This window comes from Athene noctua, chromosome 10 (genome assembly GCF_965140245.1).
Source record: "Athene noctua chromosome 10, bAthNoc1.hap1.1, whole genome shotgun sequence".
Taxonomy (NCBI): domain Eukaryota; kingdom Metazoa; phylum Chordata; class Aves; order Strigiformes; family Strigidae; genus Athene; species Athene noctua.
This window is the reverse complement of record NC_134046.1, coordinates 4396375-4423287: the sequence shown is the minus strand read 5'-3', so window position 1 is coordinate 4423287 and position 26913 is coordinate 4396375. Positions and strand designations below refer to the sequence as shown.

Genomic DNA, 26913 nt, shown 5'->3' with positions numbered 1-26913 from the left:
CCCTAGAAACTGGCTTTAATGCCTAGAAAGAGCGATTGTACCAAGTGTGCTAGCGTCTGGGTAATGCATTTTTGGGGACAGCAGAGGGAGTGCTTTCCGTTAATGAGCTATGGATATACAGGCAGGGCTTTCCACGGAATAATTTTGTAACAGGGATAATTGAGCAGTTAATCAACAATAGCAAACAAGGGCTCCATGGAAGCCCAGTTTACAGAGAGGACAAAATTGCCCTATTTTTCATGTGGCTATCTCAGTATTATGGTTGATTTTCTTTATCACCCACTAACAGTCTTGCTTGGAGAATGGTTATTAGTTGGAATTTCTACAGTTAATCTGGTTGTTTAGAAGAAGCATTATCACAGCCTCCTGTAAGAAGCCCATGTCTCTGTAACGGACAGAGGACTTTGCAGCAAGCAAGGTCTTATCTGCAAACCACCATCCTTTTTCCCAGCAAACTGGCTGATGGGGTTCTCCTGGCCAGCCAGTCTTGCTACTTGCAGCCACTGATGCCCTTCCTGCCCTTCCTTCTGCCTGAACACAACCACAGCAGGGACATTGGGGTTTACTCTTCCTGGCCTTGATGTCCCTCCGTGCCCCACATCGCAGCCTTTCCTGGTCTTGATGCACCATGAGACCATGGAAGGCCACAAAGTTAAAGCTTTATTTCTGTAGAAAGAATGAAAAGTAATGAGGGAAAGGATTAAGCTGCTGAAAGGCATCTGGTTTCGCTGCATGAAGGCACAGCTCAGCCACGTACTGCTTTTGCAAGTGTGGGGGGAGCAGCGCTTCCTCTGCCAACTTTTTGGCAGGCCCCCTGCCCACAAGGTTGTGTGACCTGTTGCCAGTTTTTATGTATTCATCCTATAGCAGCATTTATTGCTAATAGACCCTGGGTGCATGCTGAGGAGCTCTTGTACAGGCTATTATCTCCCTTTCTGTTGGAAGCTGAGCTTTGTTGCTCTGCTAACCAGCACAGCAGCTGAGTGAACAAAACATAATGTTCATGAATTATTGCAGGCAACGTCCATATCCTCCCCAGTGGTATGTGGCAGGGTCATCTGCTCTTCACTATTCTGGTCTACCCAAGAAATCTCTTTCAGTGTCTATTTTTGACTTAGTATTTTTGCTTTACATTGAGTGCAGTGGTGACACATTGGTTATTTGACCATAATTCAGTATATTAAACCAGCCATAACTAGGAACATTGCTCTCTGCATAGCCTTGAGTGCTGAAGCAAAACTCACCTGGCCTGAATGGGTGTTTTTCCAACAAAACAGGCTCCAGGTTTTTTGACTAAGACGTTTGTGAGCATTTTGCAGTCCTGGTTCACTGGGAATTGATTTTAGATCTATAATTCCCACAAATGCCTGTGCCGCTGCCAGATTTCAGCAGTGGTGGGATGAGCGTGCTCCGGGGTGCCCATTGGCAGCGCCACGCTCCCACAGTTGTGCTGGGAATGCTGAGGGGCTCAAGCAGAAGATCCTCTCGCTGCCGTGGGAGGTCAGAGATGGCACGTGCTGGCTCTGGCTCTGGATTTCCCCCTGGCACTACAGATTTGTTCCTTGTACTATGTTTTCTAATTCTCTGGCCATCCTGGGTTTAAAGGCCTTGAAAAAGCTTCTCTTAAGAGTGATTTTGCATCACTTGATAATTCTTGATAAATTAGGCAGTTCTCAAACTGAGATTTCATTTATAATGTGGTAGCCACTGTGAAAACGGTGCAAGCTACAGTCCCAGCCTTAGAAAACTGTCAGCCTAATAATTTTTTTTATTTTGAAGATGCTATAAAATTAATCTCCCACAGCCTCCTTCTGGCTACTGCTGCCCCAGATATCCCTGGCAGGAAATTTTGTCCCCAGCAGCAACGGGTGAGGCTCAGGGATATTTGACCCACATGGTGTCCCCTACCTGGGGGCATATTGCTGCATCCTCATGTTGTCGTGTCCAGTGTGCCCCTCTCCTGTGATCGTGCACAGATTTCCTCATCAGTGTCTGACAGGACGAGGAAATGGTAGCTAACATTCTAAGCAATGTAAGCGTGTGTCTGCATTTCTTCTACCCTGATGTGGGTGATATTGATCGGTCCGTTAATGTAAATGTCTCAGCTGTTGTATGTTGCTTTTCCTCCTTATTAATCAAAATAATGCAAAATGAGGGGAAAGCAATTTTTTAGGGAAAAAAAAAAAAAATACAGTCAACAGCGATTGAATACAGCCTGCTGGAATGTCATGGGGCTGTCTGCCACCCGCCAGACATGAGGATACCCACAATAACTGGGGAAAAAGTTGAAACGCTTTATTTTGACATTTTGTATACAGAATGTTTGGATTTTTTGTCTCCAAGCAGTGTTTTGAAGGAAGATTTGCCTAAATCTGGGGGGTTTTGGTTTAGAAAAACACAGCCAAATGTTTTGTTTGTATCTACTGACACATTTCAGTCAACTGCAAATGTCTTTTTTGGATGTGCAGGTTTTTGTTTTGCCTGGAAAACAAAATGGAAAGAAGCAACTTTAGTTTGCAGGCACCTTGAAGTTATTTCTGCTACCTCCAGTTGGGGAGAACTCCCTGTAGCCATCAGCAGACACAAAACACTGAGACATATACATAATATCCAGGATGCAAATACTCCCACTGAACCAATTCACAGGTTGGAAATAGAGCTGGTGCTTAAGTGCCTTGGTGGATTGAGGCTTTAGCAATAACAAATAGTACTAAGGAGCAAAAATGATCAATTAAAGAACTCCTAATGAATCCAAATGTCAGCGTCCCTGAGTCGGGAAGGCCAAAAACTGAAAGGCAGATTAGAGAAGGTGTGAAATCCCCTTGTTTGGTGTTTCTCACTATGGTAGCCACTGCTCTGTGCTGTTTGTATTTCCCAGGGTTTTGTGGTAAAGCTGAAGAGAAGGAAATTACTTGAGACACTATTGCCGCTCCTGTTCATTTCTATTACACAAACAGTAGGGAGAATCCAGATTTTTATTTATGTTCCATGCACAGAATTTAAAAAAAAAAAAAAAAAAAAAAAAAATCAGGATGTATCAAACCTTGGAAATACTCATTTGTTTTCTGACACTGCTGAGAGATTTTGCTATGCAGCCTGGCATTGTGTGAGAACATAATGCATGTAGTAAAGGTGAACAACTCTTGAGGATGTCCCCACTGATGCCAAGAGGCCCATATGCTGTCATCAACGCTTTTCCTTCTTTTCTTTCATGCTGAATGCAAGAGCTCATTTTGCGTAGATCACATTAGGCTCATTCATTACCTGCTGTGCTGGTCTGTGCATCTGCAGTGCAGCATCTCTGCACTGAGCTTTGGACTACATCCCTGCATGCTTTCTGATATTCCAAACTGTCTGTTGTGGGTATACAGATCTTCTCCTGTGTGCATCCTGGAACAGCACAGCAATAAAAACTGCTCTTAAAGGTGGCTGACCTTTTGGGGAATATGGTTGTTGATAGCTGATATTAGGCTTTATATATATCATCAGGAAAAATTCCTGAAAACTGACATTTGTAGCAAAACTATCACCCCTTGTAGCAGAAAAGAAAGAAACTGTCTGGCATATTATTCTCTATGAGTAAATTTAAAATCTGATGAGAACCACCGGTGTGCCACACTAGTGAAATTTTACAGTACCACTGCTAACTTTAATCTTCACTTTTATTTTTCTTGAAAGTCTTCCTTTGTCCAAAAGCGAAATTTCAGGCCTAAGGCTACTGAAGACCATCTTTAAACTTGCCTTGTGATTTTGAGCAATAAATCATGAGAGCAGTGATGTTCAGATGATACATTGCACTAATACATCACAAGAGCACTATCGCTCTCATGATATATTAGTATAATACACTATCAGAACACTATCACTGATGTATTACTCAAAAACACAGTTTTTAACCCTCAAGAATCATCCTCATCTCTAGGCTGAATACACTGAAAGCTGTGGATAATGGTAAGAATAAGTAATCACATATTTGTTTTTTCTAGGGTAAGCTGTGGGAAAAAAAAAAAAAAAAGAGTGGTATTCGGAATATTTCATTAACTGAAACATCCTTGTGATTTCATTTTATTCACTAAGCAAATGTTATTATGGATTGAAGCTAACACGATATAGGTGTGTTTGAATTTTCTTACAAATAGCCTAAGAAAATTCTTTTGATTTTGGATTTCATTATAGACTTGAGCCACGTTTTGAGAATGTTTCAGTGAGGTGCATGAATTTCAGCTGATTTCCCCCTCCTCAAATTGAGTTAGGTGCAAGCTCTCTAAACACTATGTAAAGCATAGTGATGCAGTCTTTTTTGTTTTAAAAGGATTTAGGCACCATCTGAAAAAATCTGGAGATGCATAAATGTGATCTGTCACTCAGATCATTTTCTGCCTCTCCTCAACGAGCTGTTTGTTTGGATTTTTTTTTCCTGGAGAATTATTCTCAGTTGTGGGGTTTTTCTCGAAAGACAGTGAAGGAGAAAAGGGAAAAGATAAAAGAATGCTTTGCAATGTTGTAGCTGAACTTACTGCAGAAAAGCAGATAGATGAGCATTTGATTTCCTAGTTGAGTTTGAGTCTTGAGAATCTTGAATTACTATTCCTATGTGGTATGAAGAGACTGTTAGTCTCTTAATAGAAAAAAAAACCCAAACAGTAATAATACAACATCATGTTGACAATGTGGCAAGTCATATACCTGCTTTCTTGCCCCCATTTTTGTTCCTTTTCCACAAATCTCATCAGTGTTTGTGGCAGAAATACATTGCTCTTCACTCCCTCCTATGCCAGGTAGCCCAAAGGTCCCCCTGCAGCTTATGGTCCTTAGCTCTGCTACCTGCCGAGCGATGGCCCAACCATCAGGAGAGTGACGCTTCTGCTTGAGGCTCTGCAAAACTGGGCTCATAATTCTTGTGCCTTGCATGTTTGGGACCACTTGGTGCACTGGAGCCCGTGTCCCTGTGGGCATGTGCCCCCAGCAGGCACCTCATACCGCTGGGGGCTTCAGTCTATTTGGGCTACAACCTCTTGGGAGGAAACACAAAACATTAAAGTCTTTTTAACCCTGTGAAAGACATTGTATTATCCGTCCTGTACAGCCTGGTGAGTGTCCTTTTCTGACAGCCCTTCTACCTGCATGGTCTCCCTTGTGTACCATCAGTTCCTCTATGCCCCGGCCTGTGCAGCGCAGCACTGAGCCCGGGGCTGCCCACGCCTGCTACAGCCACGTCCCATCACAGGCACCTTCTTATTCTTGTCGGTTTTGAAGTCACAACATGCAGCTCCAAGGTATGTTGTCTTTTCAAAGCTGTGGCTAAATACATCTCTGACTGACAACTATGAATAATTCTGCAGAGCCCCTAAAGTTCCAGGCATTTCACTCTGAAGCTCATATAATACAGCAGAGCTGCTCTCTCATGTTTTTCATCTTTTATATTCTCTAAAGAGTTGAGATACAGTTATAGAACAGGTTAATATATTTTCCTCTGAAAATAATGCTGTGGGAGCCCATGCATGGTTACTTGTATGTGTTGAGAATAATGCTTACAATCCAGAAAAGAAAATCATGAGCTTGATAATCACCATTATTTTGTTTCACATTTTCAGCATGTTCATGTCCATGTCCTTCCAAGGAGGGCTGGAGACTTCAGCAGGAATGACGATGTCTACGAGGAGGTAAGGGCTGAACTCCATTTCTTGTTCAGAGTTGGTTTTGCTGTTAGAAAATCACCTTAATGATACAGGACCTGCCCTGAGTGGAGGCAGTTAATGGGATCTCTGCATCTTCACTGGGTGCAAAGACCCTGTGATAACATCAAGACCTATGCTGGGATTTCCTTGTGAGCTTTGGGTCAAGCTGTAGTCACACAGTGTCTCGAGGGAGACATCTTTGGTGCCTCAGTCTGCCACCGCACACAGAACGAGGTGACATCTCTACCAATAGTTATATCCTCTTATTTTGAGGGCACAGGGAAAAAGAGTGACCACATGGTTAGCCTGGCATGCAAGGAGCAGGTCCAGCCCAACTGCTAGCCTGAGGTGCCAAACCTGCCTTTTCCAACAAAGGAAAACACAGGCGGCTCACTACAACTCAATCACAAATTGCCTTCTGTCCTGCTTTTTGTAGGACTCTGCTCAGGCTCTGGACAATCACATTGTAGCCCCAAAGATGAAATTAAAGAGCAACTATGCATATAGATGTAATATATGCATGTGTGCAGAGTGTACAGCAAAGCTGGGCACATTAGTTGTTTCAGTGTGACTGATTTACTGGCCTTTGTTTAAATGAACAATTATACTCGCATTAAAAAAAAGTTTTCCCCAGCTTGACAGTTGTCACAATGAGTTAATGAAAAAAATCTCACTATTGTTAGATTTACGGATGGTTTTTAGCGGGTGTGGTAGGATCCTCTATCTCAAATCTGACATCTCCTTCTCTTTCTGAAAGTAATTAATATAAACTTGTTCAATGCTACTGCAATACCACCTGCTTGAAGGAGAATTCATGATGTTTTCTGCTTCTGTATTTTTTCATTTGTGATATATACATGATGACAACTCCCCACTCACCAAAAAAAAAAAAAAAAAAAAAAAAAGTAGTTCATTTTAAAGTTTTCTAATGACTTAAATATGCAAAAGTGGCGAAAAAAGCTTATTATTGACCAGTTACATGAAGTGTAGAGACTGAGAACCCCACTAATAAGGGTAAAACCTCCTAACGACACTGTTGAGCAAGATCAAATGAAAATCCATGCAGGCCATCTTATATGCTGCTGTAGTTAAGTGAGGCAACTTGAAAGTTAACACCAAGAGGTTTATTGGAACAGGCGACCCAGGGAAGAGTTGAGTCACTGTCTGTGGAGGTATTTAAAAGATGTGTAGATGTGGCGCTTAGGGACATGGTTTAGTGGTGGACTTGGTAATGCTAGCTTCACAGTTGGACTCGATGATCTTAAAGGTCTTTTCCAACCTAAATGATTCTATGATTTTTCCCTTTTCAAATGTGTTAAGTAGTTTTAGATGCTGCACCAACCCACAAACACTGTTTCCATTTCTGTCATATTTACAATTTCATTTTCTTCTGTTAACACATTTATTTCTCCCTTGTTATACGTAAATACAAACAGGCAAATCTCTGTTAATGAACTAGACTATACACTTAATGTTGTTAAATGCAAAAGGCTGACAAATTGGTGAAAAATATTTTTATCTTGTAATTTTCAATTATGGCAATTGTAGGTGTTGCTTTTAGCAGACATAGGAAGCAAAAATATTTAGATATGGATGTGATAATGTATCTTGTAGCAGAAGAATGTATAGCCTCAGAGTCTACCCAGCTATTCTTGAATACCACAGAACTAACTTATGCTTTTGTACAGACTGTAGCTGAACAACGATTTTTTTTTTTTTTTTTTCAGATGCTAGGGGGGAAAAAACCCACAATTGATGCTATAAAATGTTTGATGCAAAGTTCTATTTCTGGATGAATTGGAGGATGGAGGGTTTTAAGCAGTATGCTATCATAAGTGGATAAACCTATTTTGGAAAATACAAAATGGACAAATTATTGGAAATACAGTTGACTTTGGAAATCATTTGGAGCTTATGTCAGTAAGGCAAAAATTTTTTGATATAATGCATCTCTTTGTTGTACCAACTAGACAAATCCCTTTGTCAGGAAGATCTTTTAAAAGGAATTTAGGAAGATATGTAGATCATGGTGGGGCAACAGGCTGAAAACCTATGAGGGATAGAGTACCATTAGGTGAGATGTAGGTGCTGGAGAGAGCTTTAAATCCATCGTCCATGAAATTTACTTAGGACAATCCACAACCTGTTGATAAACAATGCTTTATTCCCATGTATTTGATTGATAGATGGAGTTGTAGTTTAGGCAGCAAAGACCACCTTTCAAAACCATCCCAACAGCCTTTTCCTTGTAGTATGTGATGTGGAGGCTGGTCAGCCTCCTTAAACAATTTGTGTAATTGTAAAGCACACCCAGGCTAAATTTTGTATATTGTGGTGACTGGTTTAACTACTGCAGCTAAAGGTTTTACAGCTACTGGGTGTAATTTTCACCGATTCTGGATCTCAGCTCTGGTTCACCACATCTATTGCAAACCCCTACCTATCTGTAAATGCCTTGGAGCTCTCCAGGCTCTGCAGTTGTCATCTGTATATGCTCAGCAGATTGCTGACAAATCCCATTGCTCTGTGAGTGTTTGACAGTGAAAGGAATGTCCAGATGTTGAGACATCCGTCCTCTTAGGAGACTTCTAGAGTTAAGACAGCTAGAAAGTACTTGCAGTCTCTTACCATGTGCTTTATTTCTCCCATTTGGTTTGGGAGTGACCACTCATCTGATTGAAAAGACAGAAAAAAAGCATATCAGGTTGATGCCTGCTTAGTGTGTTTACTGGGCTCTGGTATTTTCAGTCTTTTGGCTGTGAAGCTCTAACATAGCCTCATCTAAAGCAACTTTTAAGTGTAAAGAATATACTTAAAGGTAAGGTATATCTTTGCCACTTGGTTTTTAATAAGGTTGCTGATGGATGCTACTGTCAGCTGATTTCTGGGTATATATTTAGAACCTCAATACTGGAACGTTAATTGTAGAAGGGATAAAAGAGGGGCTGACACCTATTTCACCGCATCTTCTCTAAGGCATTTCTTGGTGGAATGTGTCACTTAATATTTTAGGCTTCTGTACCTCAGTGCATATGAAAGAAGTCATTGATTTTTATAAGGTACAGAGAGAATGATTAATAATGAAAAAAAAAAAATCTGCTTTGAATATTTTAAAAGTATTTCCTCTGCGTCTTTGCAGGGCTATTTTTTGGGAGGGTATTTCCCAGGAAGTATTAGCTATCCACACTCTGGTCTCAGTGTAGTGGAAAGATAAAGGTATAGTTTTTCAGTTCTTACATTTTTCTTCAATTATGTGAAGCTTAATCCTGCAGGTGTTCGCATGTCAGAGTTAAATTAGTCTTACAGGTTTTTTTATAGGATCATGTTTTACTATTCCTGCATTACTTTTCTTGGGTAGTCTTTATTCACTGATTCATTTTATTTCTTGGACAGCAAAACTATAGCAGCTAAATATTAGGAAAACTTTTTGTTAGAATACCTCTTTATTCCTCTATGCTGTCTGTTCAGTTTGAAATAGATTAATATTTTTACATTTATTAATCAAAGGCCTTTGTATCAAGGAACTGCCTGCTTTGAAGTAGATGAGTTTTTGCTATTGTAAGGGCATGTGACAGTAACTAAGATAAGAATTTGGTATGAATGAACATCTTTACTGTAGGACAGCACCCTGTGTTGTTACAGTCAGCACAAGTACTGCAGAGTCGTTGGAGGTCATCGTGTCCAAGGCGTTCAAGAGCATTATCCTGAAATGTCTCAGCAGTTTCATACACTCAGCCATCTGTGGGCAGTCCTCATTCAGTGTGAGTTTGAAAAGTCCATAGCACAGCCTGTCCCTGGTCTCCACTGAGTGGTTAGCCATTACTGCAATATAAATAACATTCATCATCCTTTAGGCTGGCAGGTAATAGCCGTACTGGGCCAGAGAATATGGGGCTTTCTCAGAAAGGAAGACGGAATCAAAAGTCCTCAATACCGCTGTTATGAGTACTGACCTCAGTAAGTTAATTTTGAGGCTGACAGACTCAGATAGGTAAGGGCAGCCTGGCCTTTCAGTGAAATCCTGAGCATTCCTGCCCTACAGTGATGTGTTTTGTGGTTCACACCCCTGTTCCTCCCTGGGTTTCACTGGGTGCTTGCAGCCTGCTGTAACATGCAGCTGCAGTGGCGATGCACATCCAGGGCAGTGCATGCAGGGCAAAGAGTGCCTGTCCCTTCCCCAGCTTTGCTTTCATGCCCGCCTCATTTCCTCGCCTGTTTTTAGTTCCCAGCCTAGACTGGAGAGCACGGAAAATACTGTAAAAGGAGGAAGCATGAACGAGAGAGGTTAACCCAAACCCCTGTGTCTCCATCTCCCGGCTGCCTGCCAGACCTTCATCATGGACCTCTTGTAATGAGCCTGGGCGAAACTTCCTAATGTGAATTGTTCAGTAACTTAAAAGATTTTGTAAAACCCAGAATCCAGCAAAAGAATTTGCTTCGTGCTGTCCTCCTTCCCCTCTGGCATTCAGGCAAGCAGTGAGGGAGTCACTTAGGAAAAGATATTTTGACTTAGTGATCTCATTCAACACATTATGTTAAATCATTTCAGCAAGAATACCTATTAGTAATCATCTCCAGTTCCAGGGAGGATGAAGGAGGCATTTTGGCATGTGACTAAAGAACCTGCTGGGCTGCTTCTTCAGACTGGCAAAACAGAGAAACCGTGGTGAATTCAGAAGTTTAGTTAAACAAGCCTGAAGTTTAATTCTGTATGAGTGGCTTTGACTGTGACATGCCTTCACTCCGACCTGCAGACAGAATCTCCCGTGCTGCTGGGCACAGAGCCTGGCGGAGGGCTCGAAACATGCACAGCTGCACTGAACTGTTTGGGCTGCTTCCTACTTAAAGATAAGGTATATAATGAAAAGATAAATAAGCCCTAATCCAAGTCCTGCTAGATGAAATGGAAAGATGCCCAACAGCTTCTGTGAGCACTGGATTGAACTATTCATGAAAATTAATGGCATGCAGAGCTAATAGGCTGTTCCTTGGCCTCAGAATTATATTGCACCTTCTGGGAACATATTGTAGCCTGCTGGTAGATCAGTCTGCTGCATCTGAACTCCCTTGGGGCCAGACTCTGCTTTCTTTGCACCTTGCATGAGTAAACCCATGGAAAGGGAGGGAAGTAGCACAGAATCTAAATTCGTTGTTTTTTTTTTTTTTTCAAAAAAGCTGTTTTTTCCCAGATACAAGTTTATTTCCCTATCTTCTTCTGATGCAGCAGCAAATAAATTCTTCCCAGTAGGCTGTGGATTTTATCCTGGTCTTGCCAATGTTGCTTTTTCTGACTGAGAGCATCAGAGGAGGTTTTGCTAGCCAAGGAGCATAAGCCTTTCCCAGTTGCTTCACAAGTCTTGTGATATTATAGCGACTCCAGCAGGGCAAGTCAGATTAACTGTGCATGAATATTTCCAACGGAGAGTATTGCAGCAGAAGCTAGAACTGTGCACATAATTATGTTTTGGATTTGGTAGCTGAAAGACACAAAGTAATTTTGAGTTGACCCGAAACAATTTATTTTTTTTTTTCCCCATCAAACAAATTTCCTTTTTGAGTTAAACAGGATGATTTGTTTTCTGGACCATATCTTATCTGATTATGATTTGAAACCCCCTGGAGACTGCTGGCGTGCCCTGCAAGGTTCTTTTTTGTGCCCAATTTTGTGACAAATCTGTCAGTAAGGCCCAGCAGGAGTAGTGGGAGACATCCTATCATCACATATATCTCCCTAGATGGAAACCCCACTGTTTATGATATTTTCTGCCCTTTCCTATCCTGTGAGGAATTTTTTATTTTGATACCTGAAATCTCTGAGACATTCCTGTATGCTGCATACATTGCTGCACTTAGTTTAAGATAGCAGGATATCATAATCAGATCTGATTAAAGGTAATTTCATTCACTGATATCTTCCATTGGATCTAGCGAAGTGGAATCAGATCAACTATAAGAACAAATTAGAAGTGGTTAGAAGGATTCCCATTAAGGCATCCATCCCTCATGATCACACACATGCCCTTTACACCTAGGATTTGTCTGGAAGGTAATGTACATTCGGCATTTTACATATCACTGTGTAGTCTCAATGCCCTCTAGCCCAGCTGTCTCTCTGCATTCCATCACTGCTCTTGCTGCTCCTTACCCTTTCCTGCCTCAAGGTTTCTACAGTCGTTTTCCTCATAGGTAAAAAACACCGGCTTCCAGAAATCACTTACATTTAGTCTATAATATAACAGAGACAAATTATTGTGACCGTTACAAAAGATCTCTTGGCCCTTTCTGTAGGATGTTTACTGTGTTTAGCTCATGGAGTGTTTGTTCTTTCGTGTCCTTGATGGTAGTTCATTGGCAAGCGACTTAGTGATGAAGACCCTCCAACCAAAGACAAGTTGCTGATAAGGGGATTAAAGCGAATATGGTCTCTCAGGCCCGTTTACTCTGTCAGTGCTTGGACTTGCTTAGCTGCTCAGGTGCTTCTTGTGTATTCCCATTCCCCAAGGTAAATCTGTCTCCAGACCTCTGCTTATCCTTTGATGCACAGTGTAAACTGAATTCATGCTGGTGGGGAGAACATGCCCCATTAGTATCCTAGATACCTGGCTTTTTGGAACTGATGAGATGGAAAGTAAACAAACCTATCAGGGAGCTGGCATTTTCCAAAGAGAGATTTTTCTTCTCTGAATGAAAATGTTGCCATAAACTTAAAATTAAATACTCCCTTGCATTCTGTTTAAGGTTCGGGATATGGGAGCAGCTAGTTGCTAACCCACAAACCAAATCACAGTGAAATCCGATGGACTGCACAACAGATGACTTCAGCAGCTTGTTCTGCCAATAGCAAGGATTTGGAGAATCTCTTCTCAAGCCATAGGACTGGTTCTGATGTGACCAGTAGCTCACAGTGGTCCAAACTTCTGACCCACACGCAGCTATGTAAAGATGCTGTGGGTTTAGCTTGTGATCCCACAAGGAAAGAGCTCTTTGTACCCTGTAATTTGGGGCAGTTCCTTTATCTTCTATCTTGCAAATGTGGATCACTGTACTCTGAAGGATCAGCTTTGTCCATTGAAAGTTCAAGTACCAGGTACCTAGGAGGTGATCATCTCATAGGAAACACCATCTGAACTGGTTGTTGCTGGCAGGTTCATCGGCTCACCCAGCACTGAATCAGCAGCTTCAGTGATTCGGATGAGATGCTATCTGTCACTTCCTAAATATGACTTTTGTAATTGAAGGTGAAGGTATATTAATGGAGCCAAGTGTTCTTCCTGGTTGGGAAGCAAATAAAAGTCTGATGGTATGGGTTTACCAATACCTGCAAGGTCAAGTTAATTTATTTTTTGAGTCAAAAGAGTGAAAGAATATATAGATATGAGAAATAAGCTTTCTAGATATGTGCTTGTATTCTGGTTTTGTTCGTTTTGTGGGGGAAAAATAAAAAGCATGCTTTCTTGCTTTCTTTTTCCTTTATATATTCGCCCACTGTTTTTCTTTTTTTTTTTTTTTTCTCCTCCTTCTGGGGAAATAAAAGCATAAAAGGAAGCTGAACTGAAAGAGATTTAGAAAAAACTGCCAATAAGCCTAAAATGGAAAACAGAGAACTGAATGTGGTTTTCAGAAACCAAAATGACATGCTGACAGTTTAAGTTGAAACAAAAATCACCAAACCTCTTATTTAGGCACTTTTAAATATGAAATTGTTGATTAAAATAAAAGTAAAAATTATAAAGTCTGAAGAAAAATACTTATTTTTTGATAAACAGGTATTTATACATTTGCATATATATAGTCATACACTTTATGAGCATACAGTTATAGGCATACACATATGGACAGACTGGAGGGCTCAGAAGCACATGGAGTATTTCTTTTGGTCCCCTCTAAGACAAAGAATAATGATGCATTTTTACATCTTCTATTGTAGCATGTTTGTTGTGGTTTAACCCTGGTGGCAACTAAGCACCATCCAGCCGCTTGCTTACACCCCCACACCCCCCCGAATGGGGGAGAAATTGGAAGAGTAAAAGTGAGAAAACTCCTAGGTTGAGATAAAGACAGTTTAATAGGTAAAGCAAAAGCTTCACACACAAGCAAAGCAAAACAAGGAATTCCTTCCCCCGGGCAGGCAGGGCTCAGCCATCCCCAGGACAGCCGGGCTCCGTCACACGTAGAGGTGACTTGGGCAGACAAACGCCATCACCCCCAATGTCCCCCCCTTCCTCCTTCTCCCCCCAGCTCTATGAGCTGAGCGTGACACCACACGGTCTGGGGTGCCCCTGGGTCAGTCGGGGTCAGCTGTCCCGGCTGTGTCCCCTCCCGGCTCCTTGTGCCCCCCCAGGCTCCTCACGGGTGGGGTGGGGCGAGGAGCAGAAAAGGCCTTGGCTCTGTGTAAGCTCTGCCCAGAGTCACCAAAACATCCCTGTGTTATCAACACTGTTTTCAGCACAAACCCAAAACACGGCCCCATACCAGCTACCGTGAAGAAAATGAACTCTATCCCAGCCACAGCCAGCACAATGCTACAGCTGTGCGGGTTTTATTCATAAACTTAGCATTTGTGGGAACTTGCGGACCTTCTATTTTCTGCAGAAATGAATGGGATTTGAGCATCTACATCTTTGAGCAAGATCTGGTTATGTCATGTCTTTGCTCAGTATTTCTGCGACAACAATCATCAGTGAAACAGTTAACAACATTGAAATATAAATTGCCGTTCTTGAGGCTCCAGAGTTGACACTTTTCTGTTACCAGCTCGCTGTGGTTTCACAGTTAACACCTCACCTCTTTCTGTAGAAGACAACACTTTACATTACAGCTTGTGGTCTGGCAAAAATGCTAGAGAGTTTATCATAGGCAAGTCTCAGTTTCATGCATTTAAAACAGTAGCTAAAAAATTCATTGCCAAAGATAGATCAGACCCTGTTCTATACCATCATTGCCATATGTTAAGAAGGACTTAATGTGCATAAGAGGCAAAGGTACAAAACTATTTTAGGTTAAATACTGCAGGGATGTGGCTTCCCTTTCTAGAGGCATTTGCTCAAAATTATTTTCTTCTCTTTTGAGCCCCGATGATGCAAGTTCACAGGCCAGTTCCTGGGACAGCGAGGGCTCAGATCTCCTGTGGGCAGCTCTGGTGAGGGACTAAGCCCTTTCGATACCAGGAAGAAGGCTGATGGTAAAATGAGTACAGAATGAGAGTGGACATTAGCTTTTGTTGTAATGATTTTGCCCCGAAGGTAGTCCAGTGAGACCCCGGAGCTGTTCCCATGCTGGGAAACAAAATGTTTATTTCAATTTCAGGGAGGAGATTTTAGCAAATCATTGCAGCAGAGTGAAAATTTAGTTTGACAGAGTGTCAGGATAATTATACACAATTTAGTTTTGTTTAAATATGTTAAGCACCATTGTTTCTTTCCCATGTTAAGGATTGACTTGAGTGCTAGGTTGTAGCAGTTTTCCTTAATTGCTTTAATCCTTGGCCTTAAGAAAATGAATACTTTAAATTTACACTTGTTAAGTACGCTGCTAATGAAGAAAAGGCTTTAGCAATCTTTGGCAGACCAAAACTGTATGTAAAAAAAAAAAAGAGAGAAAGCAAGGAGGAAAAAAAAAAAAAGAGAGAGGGAGAAGCTAATCACCAAACCATTTTGTTAATGCTTATTTTAATCATCCTGCCTGCCCTTCCTGGCAGACAGAGCCATTAGGCTGCAGAGGCAGGAGGCAAGCTATCACCGTCAAATGGCGCTGATGTTGAGAATTGGGCCCAGGAGTACAATTTGACTTGTCAGTTTATATAGACATAAAGCTTCATTGTTGTGCACAGACACAACTGGCTTTTTAAAAGTCTATTTCCCTCCTGATGATGTGAGAATCTGCTCCCCTCTCTCCTACTGTTCTCCAGCCCTCCAATTTATTAGATAGCGTTTATAACCCTGCGCAGTGTTCAGTGGTACTGCAGGGCCAGGTGGGCGTCAGCATGGCCAGAACCCTCCACAGTGACCACACACCCACCACAGTGACCACCCACCCTCCACAGTGACCACACACACCGTCCACAGTGACCACACACCCACCACAGTGACCACTCACCCACCACAGTGACCACCCACCCTCCACAGTGACCACACACCCACCACAGTGACCACTCACCCACCACAGTGACCACACACCCACCACAGTGACCACTCACCCACCACAGTGACCACCCACCCTCCACAGTGACCACACACCCTCCACAGTGACCACACACCCTCCACAGTGACCACACACCCACCACAGTGACCACTCACCCACCACAGTGACCACCCACCCTCCACAGTGACCACACACCCTCCACAGTGACCACACACCCACCACAGTGACCACTCACCCACCACAGTGACCACCCACCCTCCACAGTGACCACACACCCTCCACAGTGACCACTCACCCACCACAGTGACCATATTTCCCAGCTTGGAACCACAAGGGTTGGGCTGGGGGGAGTGAAGAGCTTGAACTCCCACACTGGGTGATCTCTTGTTGCAGGGAGCTTTAGAGTGTTTACATCACTGCAAAGTCTTCAGAATTGTTAATTCTCTGTGGAATTAAGTGTGTGTTTTAAAACACACGGGATGCTCAGAAGAGAGGGACTAACAGGCCCTCAAGTTTCTTTGAGGGGCAAAAATGAAACATCTTCAAAATTTAATTAATTACCAGAAACCTATGATGTTTTCAAAACCAGCTCATGTTGCTGTTATCCACATATAGGAAGCTTTTATCTTTCTGACAACTAACTTGTGAGCTAACAACTTCTTTTGGCTGAAAATGCCTCCTCATGTTGTGCAGAGCCACTGAAGGGGTTTCAAGTAGCACAGTGCAACGTTTTTCCCAAATTTCACCTCTTGCATTCTGCAAAATGGGGAAAGTGTTTATTGGTGCCCACACTGAGCAACGGCATTTACCGCTTCAAGAAAAAGCAAGCTTCAAAATCCCACTTGACTGAGTTGCAACCTAATTATAGCTACCCAAGCGCAGATATTCCAATAACCAGGGAAAGCAGGGAAAGAAGGCAGCCTTTGTTCCACATTGCCCAGACAGTTGCAGCATTGTGTACGGGGCTGGCAAAGAACCCCTTCCTGCATTTAATTGCAAAAAACTGATTATGAGTTTGGGGTAAACATATAAACAAACCCAACTCAACATTTGTGTCTCCATTTTGACTACATAAATTACATCTGTGTCCTGGCAATTTACTTCTAGGGATTGTAATCTCTGCGGAAGTGGGAAGGTGTTTCAATAAATAGTTTTTAATGGAAGGCCTTTTTAAATAATTTTTTTTTTCTTGCACGATCACTTTTTTCCCTTTTTGTAAGGAAAAAGTCTATTCTCATTCATTACATTAGTGTCTTTGAAGTAGCAAATGCACACAACTGCCAGATCGCATACAGCATGGGAGTTATGCAGGGTTTTCTTCAGCTGAAACATGATTGTGAGCAGTAATTGAGATTAGCTCCCCAGGAGAAGGGACTTTACTCTCCTTCTGATTTTTTTCTCAGTAAAATAGTTGCACTTAATGCATTTACGAGTAGTCTCTAAGTGCTAACATACTTTCTTCCCATACCCCTGCCATTTCTGTGGCAGTCTTACTGAAGAAATAACAATACATAAAGCTGCATAAACACTTAAGGTCTTAGGTGTCTGCTTCCACTGGCACTTTCAAATTTTCTATTTGAAGACAATTTCATTTCACACTTTTATATCTGAAGTACCTGGTTTTGGAGACCTCAGAGTATTTTTTTTTTTTTTTTACATATGTTAATTAAGTTTCCCACCAGCTCTGCGAGTGCATTAATAATAATACTTGCAGGTACAATGCAGAGAGGTGAAGGGACATTGTGAAGTTATGGAGTGAGTCAGGGTAAAGCTGCTGGGTGCAGATACATCCATGAATCTCTGAAAAAGCAAAAGGAAGAGGGTGGGTTGATCACCCACCTACAGCTACATGGAGTAATCCAATGCGGGAAATTCATGCTTCCTTGTAGGAAACTGTGGCCCTAAGGCAGTCGATAGATATTCCGGGATGTGCTTCCCAGCTTTGAGCAACACTGAAAACTTGGATGACTCTAAAGAACTTTGCTTCAGCTTTTTTCTGGAGAATAATACTGCTGGCATTTGCAGAGTCAGACTGTCACCTAGGAATTCTCTGGCTTGATTCAACTAAGCCCTGTGAGCCATAGCAATTGCTACTCCCTGAAGGTGGACACCTCAGGTATTTTAACAAGAGGTGACAGGTTCACCCACCTGTGTGGTTTTACTAGGGCTGGGTGTCTCCTAACAAATGCTTAGGGAAAACATTATAAGAACGAACACATGTATGGAGTGTTCCAGCTCTTCTTGCTCCAGAAAGGCACATTCAGGGAGTCCTTTACCATAAGTGGATCCTCAGGTAGAGTTTTCTGAAAAAAACCATGAGCAAAACAGCCAGGACCTTGCCAGTCATTAACATTCAACAAGAGTCAGATGTCCAAATGCCCTAAAGGCTTTAGAAAAGCCAGCCCTGCTTCTGTATTAGGTTGTGGTGAGCAGTATTGATGCTCAGTAGGATGTTATTGGCATGTGATTTTCTCCTCTCATCTTGCAGAAGGGCATGAGGCAGATTTGCCCTCTGCTGTGTGTGAACAGAAGAGGGCTGATGTATCAGCACTTTGTATTTCTGGGTTGCTCTCGTGAACATGTGCAGAACCAAAATAACAGTAGAACAAGGGCTGTTCCCAGGTTAGATAATGTGCTCCATTGATTAACATCCTTTACTCCGCTTTTAAGTGTGGTAAATATAATGAAGCTGAGAACAATTTGGTGTTTTTCCACCACTTTTAGCAACCTCTTGTCATTATAATCTGCTGATATTTCTTCTCTCGTACTACCTGGTGATCCTTTTTACGCATCTATTACTGTTGCTTCTACTCAAGAAATAAATTTGCTGAGAGTAAAGAAAGTTGCTCATTAGGGCGATGTAATTAAAGGAAAAGTAGACGTCATGCCAAGTTCTGTTTTCTCTACAAAGTGCCACCTTGGAGATTGCCTGAAACTCAATTACTCGTTGCTATGCTTATTAGGGAGAACAATGTGCTGAAATGATCCCTACTCCTAATAACCTTGTTTTCTACATGTGAATCATGTTAATACTTTTTTTTTTCTTTAGTGCCTTAATCACCATGTATAAAATGGGTCTGTTTCTAGAGGGAGAATGGGGAAGGTGGGCCACGTGGTGGGTGTTCTCTGAATTGCCATGCTCCGTGGAGAGTTTCTTGTTTCCTTCTGGTCCACAGTCATCTTTGTTGTTTTCTTTTAATTACATGGAACAGCATCTATTAGCAAATTGCATCTTGATAACCAGTTTTCCTCCAGTGAAATGAAAGTGTTCATCCTCTGCCTTGCTTCCTTCCTTTGGGGGAAGGAAGGAATATGCAGTATCTTCCATGTCTGAGTCTCTTCTGCCTTATCCGGTGGTTTTACCAAGACAAGTAACTTCCACAAGTTAATGGCAGCCTTCTGCCATTAACACTTCCTAAATAACCTTGTTCCAATAATTGTTCCAGTGCCCATCTTTTGTCCTCAGCATGCAACCCTGATATCTTCCTACTGTCCTCCTATTATGGTGTCTTCAGCTTCTGTGAACAGGCTGCTCCTGTGGGGAAATTGCCTGAGGTTCAAGCTCTGTGGTGGCCAAGCTCATCTGAGTACCAGTAAGTTCCCCTGAAAATTCTCAGTCAAAAATGTCACAAGCAATCATAAAATAATTGTGAGCAAACCTCACTTTTGATCAGAATTGTGGATAGAAGTGGCTGAAAGTTGAAAATATCTAAGAGAGGGAGCACGAGGTCGTTCATTCATAAATAAAAGAGACATGAGCTTGACTGAGAAAACTTTGCTCAAAGTGTGGAGTAAAGAACTGGGGCATGTCTGTGCATGTGAAGAGGAAGCTAGTCTAAGTACCACCAGTGTCATATATCGTGTAAACTACCAACTATATTATATGAATACACTGTTCCTAAAAAATGCTCTGTGTTTTCATCTTAGAAGGAAATACAGGGCTGTATAATTAACTATTCCTTCTCCCTCTTTCATGTCCAAATATTTCAGTTCTTTTATGTAGAGCACAAGGGGACACGATTGAAAAGGAAAGTCCTACCCTTTGATGTTTATTTGTTGCATTATCCACTTTTCATGGCTCTATTATTTCATAATCCTATTGAGCCATTCATTGCTGAGTGGAAATCTCCACTGCTGTCAGTAGGGAATTTTTGCCTCTAAATCACATATTTTGGCCCCTGTTACTTAACTCGGGGCCAGATTATGAAAACTGTTGAGCACCAGCTTTCCAATGGCTTAGCACCTCCCAGGGAGGACAGATTTTCAAAACGGCTCAACACAGAGCAGTTCCTGTTGTGACCCTTTAGGAACAGGTTTGCAAAAGAATTCAGCAGTTCCCTTTCACCAAGGAGCTGAGTCCTTTCCAATATCTGTCCAGCTTTGTTTAGCACCAAGCTGGAAGATGAGGACTTTTGAAAATACGGCTTTTAGCAAAGTCTCTGATATGGAAAATACTAAGTTACTTCGGGAAGGACTTGAAGCAAGTGTCTGAGAAGAGACAAACCTCCATGTTTCAAGACATGCCAATTTTTATTGACTGATAGAGAGACTGGGAGAAAATTTTGGATCGGAACAGGTTTTCCCATAATTGCCCACTAGGAGGTTTCCTGCACATTCCCCAGTAGCAGCTGCCAGGCAGGATGCTGGAGCAGAGCACCGCTGTGCTGAGGCAGCATGGCAATTCTTGTGTTCCCAAAAATGCATTCGCTTAGCAAAATGTGATTTGCAAGCAAAGTAGCACAAAGCAGCCGTTATTCCTCCATCATCCTTTCTGGGGAAGAAAAAAGAAAATAAGATAAAATAAGATAAAATAAGATAAAATAAGATAAAATAGAGAAGAGAAGGGAAGAGAAGAGAAGAGAAGAGAAGAGAAGAGAAGAGAAGAGAAGAGAAGAGAAGAGAAGAGAAGAGAAGAGAAGAGAAGGGAAGGGAAGGGAAGGGAAGGGAAGGGAAGGGAAGGGAAGGGAAGGGAAGGGAAGGGAAGGGAAGGGAAGGGAAGGGAAGGGAAGGGAAGGGAAGGGAAGGGAAGGGAAGAGAAAAAAGAAAAAGTAAAATAAAAGAGAAAAAAGAAAGAAAAAGAAAAAAGAAAAAAAAGAAAAAGAAAAGAAAAGAAAAGAAAAGAAAAGAAAAGAAAAGAAAAGAAAAGAAAAGAAAAGAAAAGAAAAGAAAAGAAAAGAAAAGAAAAGAAAAGAAAAGAAAAAGAAAAAGAAAGAACTGAATTAATTTGCACCTTATAAAAATGGGTTGAATTATTCTTTTCAAGATTTAAATCCAAGATTCCCCTTGCATGCACTACACTGCTGTGTTCTCCAGAAAGGCTTCTCTGATGTGACTAGCAAGAAGTATCTGTGCAGAACAGTCTGTGTAACTTGGGAAGTTGATGGGTTAATAGGTGAGTGTTAGTTCTTGACTTGGAAGTTATTGCCGGCAGGTGGTAATGGAGAATGTGATGGGGAGAGGGTATTTCAGTGTATAAAAATGCAAGATTTCAGGCTTTAACCCTAAGCAACACTTGAGCATCCTGAAAGGTATTTCTGATAAACTTATGTGTTTCAGTAAACTGAGACTGCACATCTTGCATGTGTCTGCTGGAAGGTGAGTGTTTCACTCCCGCATGGGAGGAGGCAAAGGAACACTAAAGCCTCAGCAGACAGTTTGGGACGTGGCACAGTCCAATGCAAAACAGCCATTTGTTTGATCTCTGGAGCTGCACGAAATACCTATCGAGCCTTGGCACATCTTGCCTTGAGTCCTCTGAGGCCCCCTGTGAACTTAGGATCAGTTTTTCCTTTGGTTATCCAGCCCCACTTGCATTTGGTTTCACTTCGACATAAGTACTTTTTAGAACACTGAAATCGATGAAAAAAGAAAATAAAGCAAAGGGGGAGCAGGCTTGGTAAAAGCCTTTATTGTTTTTACAGGACTGTGCAGCTTCTGTGATTATCCCTTGCCTTGTTCAGCAGTGTATAATTTAATGATTGCATCCAGGGCATGCTATTAACTTTTGTTTCTACTTCTGCAACCCCAAAGCTCATTCATTCTTTTTACTATTCCCCACTTGACGCGTGTGTATGTCTAGGGGGAGGGCAGTGGCTAAAGAAGTGTTATGGATTTCATATCTTTGCTTCATCTGCCACATTATAGCAAATGACAGTTGATTAGGTCTTTCTATAGATCATTACCAATTGTTTTCTACCTTGCAGATACTGCTATTACAACAAATCTATCATATCCTGGAGATCCTATGCAGCTTGTTATTTCTGCGTGATTTATTACGCTCGCAGTAGAAATGTTGTTAGCGAACATTGGGGAAGCAGTGAATATATTGAGAAATATCAATGTATCCTCATGTTCTGGCTTGCAGTGACAGTCAGTGATCCATCTCACTGACACTTACCTTGTTAACATTTTGATCAGATGGCAAATTTGTCATTTTTCATGGTAACAAGTATAAGTTTGTACAAGAATTGCAGAAACATGGGGAAGATAAAGGGCCCCTCTCTTAGTTTTTCCCAGTGTGATGTAATCAGTAATCTTTCTGGAAAATGAAATAATTACTTTGTGAAAAAGCTTATCCACTGGAAAATGTGCCACTGTTAGAAAGCTCAGATTTCTCTTCATTTGAGGATTGAATGAGTTCTCTTTGCAGCCATTACTGACACTTTGATTAACACACCAAACCAACATGAAATGATAATATGGAACAAAAAGGTTTAGTCAGATTTCCTCTCCTTGATTGTAGTGGGGAACACAAAGATCTTGCAAGTAAAAGCGAAGGCGTCATCTCTGGAAACAACAGAGAACAAAATACTACAAACACAATGTTGCAAATTTCTCCTAATCCTCCCAGTCAAAGCTCCCTCTCAGCTTGGCTGTTGGCTCTGCAGCTCTCCCCTTCTGAAGTGTGGACATGAAAACTGTGCTCAAAGCCCAAGTGGGCTACACAGGGGGAATTACAGCCCCTAAGGTCATAGTCATCTCAAGGTGCCAGTGACTCATCTGCTCAGCCCGTGGACGCAAGGGAGGGGGCAACAAAAAGAGTGTGGTGTGGCCTCTTGGAGCAATATAGCCATTCACCATCTCTGTGCATGGTGTTAGTAAGGGCTTGGCCATGTGAGGTATTGTGTAGGGCAGCACTGATACAAAATTAGCCTGGACAGAGGATACATGCATGACTCAAGCTTCAGGTCAGGACCAAACCAGGCTCAAACCAACAGAAATAACCCTTCTTCCAGGACTTGCATGGATTCAGCAGCTGGAAGTTGCTTTCATTCAATTATTCTCTTTCGGTTTCATCCATTGAAAACTTCTTGGCTATTTCAAATATCAGTGAGCCACAAATGGAAAGAACCAGATGTAACCTCTCAGTCAACATAATGGAAAAAAAACCAGAAGCCAAACAAACGGTTCTTCATTTTAACCTGATAGCTTAAAAAATACAGGCTATATATGGCAGAAGAGTAGGTCTTGAGTGTACTTGGACTAGAGTTTTGTTGAAATGATACGGCTGTTCATTCTCATCTTCACCTAAAAGACCAGGGAGATCTGATCCTCAGCCAGGTTTGGTTTTATGTTGTTGCTGCTTTTCTAACTTTCTTTATAATGCACTGTCAGGATGTAAATGCTTTCAACATATTATTAGAAAGGCTCAGATTGTATTCAGAGAACGCACATGGAAACTGAAAACTGCTTCAGTTGTGTCACTTTGGTCATAACAGTACAGCTTTGAATTGTTTAATTCTCCTAATGTTATGCATAGCAATGCAATAGTTCAGGCACCAGAGAACTTGAGCAGCGAGTCTTAACGCTCTGCAGCAATTTGAGAAAGCACAATGTCATCTCCTAGAAGGTCTAATTGTTATGATTAATATTTAGCATAGGGAAGTCTATGTGGAAGGGCACAAGTTACATCTGCTTGCTGAATTGAATGCATTACTGATTTTTCATTTCCTTTTATTTTTAGCATTCTGTTGAATAGCAGAAAATGTATGAGTACATATTTGCTGTAGCAATATCTCTTGGACTTAAAGGCTCTTCCTCTTAAAAAGCCACTCTTCAGATGCCTGTAGCAAAGGAGCACATTTGCTGCTTGCTGAAGCATGAGTTGAGGATCTCTAAGAGGGGGGACATTTAAGTGCACCAGAGTTGCAGCTGCACCAGAGTGCAGAGACCAGACAGACACAGGAATAGGGCTGATAAGGTGATGGGAGACAGGAGTGAGCTCAGGCAGGTGGCAAGGGCTGGATTTCCTTCCTGAAACCAACTGCATCAGGGCATGTCACTGATGTATCAGGGCCTGATGGCACCATCTTTCTTTTTAATACTACCACACCATAAATATAACTGCCTGATAATTCTGGTTACTTAATAAGTGCTTCTTCTCACTGAAAACAAAGTGACTTAATTAAAAATGAGGAAAAATACTTAATTTCCAGCAAGTATTGCTGAAGGGAGTTGGACAAAACATTTTCTGGGAGAAGAACTAATAGTGAAACAGGTGTAATGAGAGTAGGCAGTGCAGTAAGTTTAAGAGAGCTGGTTGACAAGATATTGCTGCAATTTTTCTTTAAGATCACACAGAGAGCTGACAGATTTCTCTAGGTCTTGGTGACATTCATATAAAAAAAGATTCCTAAATCACCAGCTGAAATTTTGGACAATGGTTTCTGATAAAGGGACGTTGGAAAGCTTCACCTTCTGAAATTGGTGACTCATTTACCATTATCTCCATTGAACAGCTGAGAGCTTCCCTTTAGGAAGAGAGATGAAAAATTATCTTCTGAATGTACCATATTGCTTCAGATTCCAGAGAGGAGAAGGGAATTAATGTTGAGGATGGTGTTGCAGTAATTAGTTTCAGATGCAATGGGCTGAGAGTAAATCCCAACAAGCAGCAAGCAGGGGATTCACCAGCAGAGCAGCTGGAGGGTGGTACTTTTTTTTAGAATGTGCAATCAGTGTTGTTCATCAGTGTTTTTGCTCCTTAATAATTAGAGCTAGATTTAAAAAAAAAAAAAAAAACAAAAAACACACACACACACAAAAAAAAAAAAACACAAAAAAAACCACCAAAAAAAACCAACCCAAAAAAACACCAGAGCAGATTATTGCTGAGAATTCATTTATGGCTGTATCAGGAGTTAATGTTAAACTCTGAAGGTGGTTAACACTTTTGACTGAGATAGCATATGGGGGTGGTTAGTGCCTGATCGTGGGAATGTGGACCACCAGCTTCTGTTCAGTGCATTGGGAGCTGAGGACATCTGTGCTCACACAGGCTCCTTGGAGTCCAGTCCTGTTCCTACTTAAACCAGTGTGAAGATATATTAAGCTTGATTGGCATTAAACTGGGCTCTTGAATTAAAAAATCTCTAGTGAGTACACATGACATAGCTAAACCCTCTTTTTCCTCTTTATTTAAGTGATGGAGCTCCTCCTCTTGGGCTGTTGGCATCTCTCTTTTGCTGTCATTGATACAGAGAAATTTCCTGGGCCTGAGTCTCACCCTCTTGTGCACCCTGTGTTATCAGACCATGGGATTTGGTAGTCCTTAGCAGAAGCGTGTATTATCAGATTGCGTGTTACGGGCTGGCAAGTTGCTCCCTCTGTCTCTCGTAGGAGTTTTGTTTAGTCATTTAGGTTTTACCTATTTCTAAAATATATTTTTAAACATCAGTCCAAGTTGTTTGGGTTTATAAGGAATTAACAATTACGCTTGTCTGCAAATTTCCATGAAGGAAGGCTTTCAGGTCATTGAAAGCTTTAGATGGCAAAATTTCACTTCATTTGCATTTCACTTTGCTACCATAAAAACAAAATTAACAACACTTCCTCCACCTCCCCCCCAAAAAACCAGCACCCTCCCCACCCTTCAGGAGAGAAGGTATCCTTCAGTGAACACCTGTGGCTTCTGATGGCTTTGGGTAACTGGTTGCTAGTGGGTTGGAAAACCTGACAACAAACTTGCAGTGAGGGCTTGATCCTGTGATGATCCAAAATAGCAGTTATATTGACTAGCAGTTTTTATATGCATAAAGCTAAGCTGCACCTTGGAAAGCAGAGACTTTGAGAACCAGTGCGGAGACTCCTTACCAGGACCTTTGCCTTTGCAAAGAATTTTCTCTAGATTGAACACATCTCTTTTAAGAAATCTGATTGTATGCATTACAGTTTCTCGGTTGAGACCCGTGTCTGTAGTGCTGGTGGTTCTCCTCACCCTCCCACCTTGAGAGGGTGTACAAGACAAAAGGGAGGCCGAGCTGGGGGCTGTAGTAAGGTAGGCTTCATCTAGGCAGCAAGGTCAAAGGATCAGCCAAGCCGGAGCTGTTTGACTTCAGCTCTCAGGCAGAATTTGCTGGGCTCCCTGGCTGATAGGGCTTCTTGCCTGCTTTGGCTTCTGAAGCATTTATTTTGCAGTAAAGGCTGGTTTTGTTTAATCATCGGTATGCTAGAAATGCTGTGGCCTCCTTTTTAATTTATTTGTTTTACCAAGAATTGAAAGATAAAGATTCTTTCAGTACAAAACTGCGAGCTGCTGCATTTCTGCAATTTCTCCTCCTCCACATGTTCTCAGCCTTATTCATAGATATCTGACAAGGAAGTAGCAGCAAGTGTGAAAACAGTGCATCTTGCTAACAGTAAGGTAAACAAAACAATATTTTTGTATGTGCGTTTTTATTTTTTATTTCTGGCATCCAGTATCAGTAGGGAGATTTTAATCTGAAGCAGAAAAAAACCTCAACAGGGTGTTTGAAAGCCAAACTCTTACCCAGGTGAGTCAGAAGAACACTGAACTCAAATGAGGTTAGAGACAAATATTGAGTTTTGCTCATTGCAAGCTTGACAGCCCACTTAGAGCAGTTCACCGGCCTTTGCTAATGGACATGTGGTAATATCCTATATTTCTAATAGCCATGACTTTATTTTTTAATGGCTTTGAGGGTGCTGTGGCTGAGAAGTCCATACATTGACTTCTTGCTAATGTGCTTAACATTCCCATGAAACTTAGCAATGTTTCTTCTTTTCTTTATTACGGGAATATTACAGCCATGGCACTGCTGAAGTGAGGATGCAATGCATTACCCTTCTCCCTTGC

The 26913-nt window shown here is 41.6% G+C and overlaps 1 protein-coding gene across 3 annotated transcripts in view; it reads left to right on the top strand.

The window, feature by feature from the left end:
- Positions 1–26913, top strand: part of FHIT (fragile histidine triad diadenosine triphosphatase) — a 620733-nt gene that overhangs the window by 524044 nt on the left and 69776 nt on the right. For all 3 annotated transcript variants that reach the window (XM_074914277.1, XM_074914275.1, XM_074914276.1), the window contains one exon: positions 5595–5663. In XM_074914277.1, the coding sequence (XP_074770378.1) occupies positions 5595–5663 (69 nt within the window). The remainder of the gene's footprint in view (positions 1–5594; positions 5664–26913) is intronic.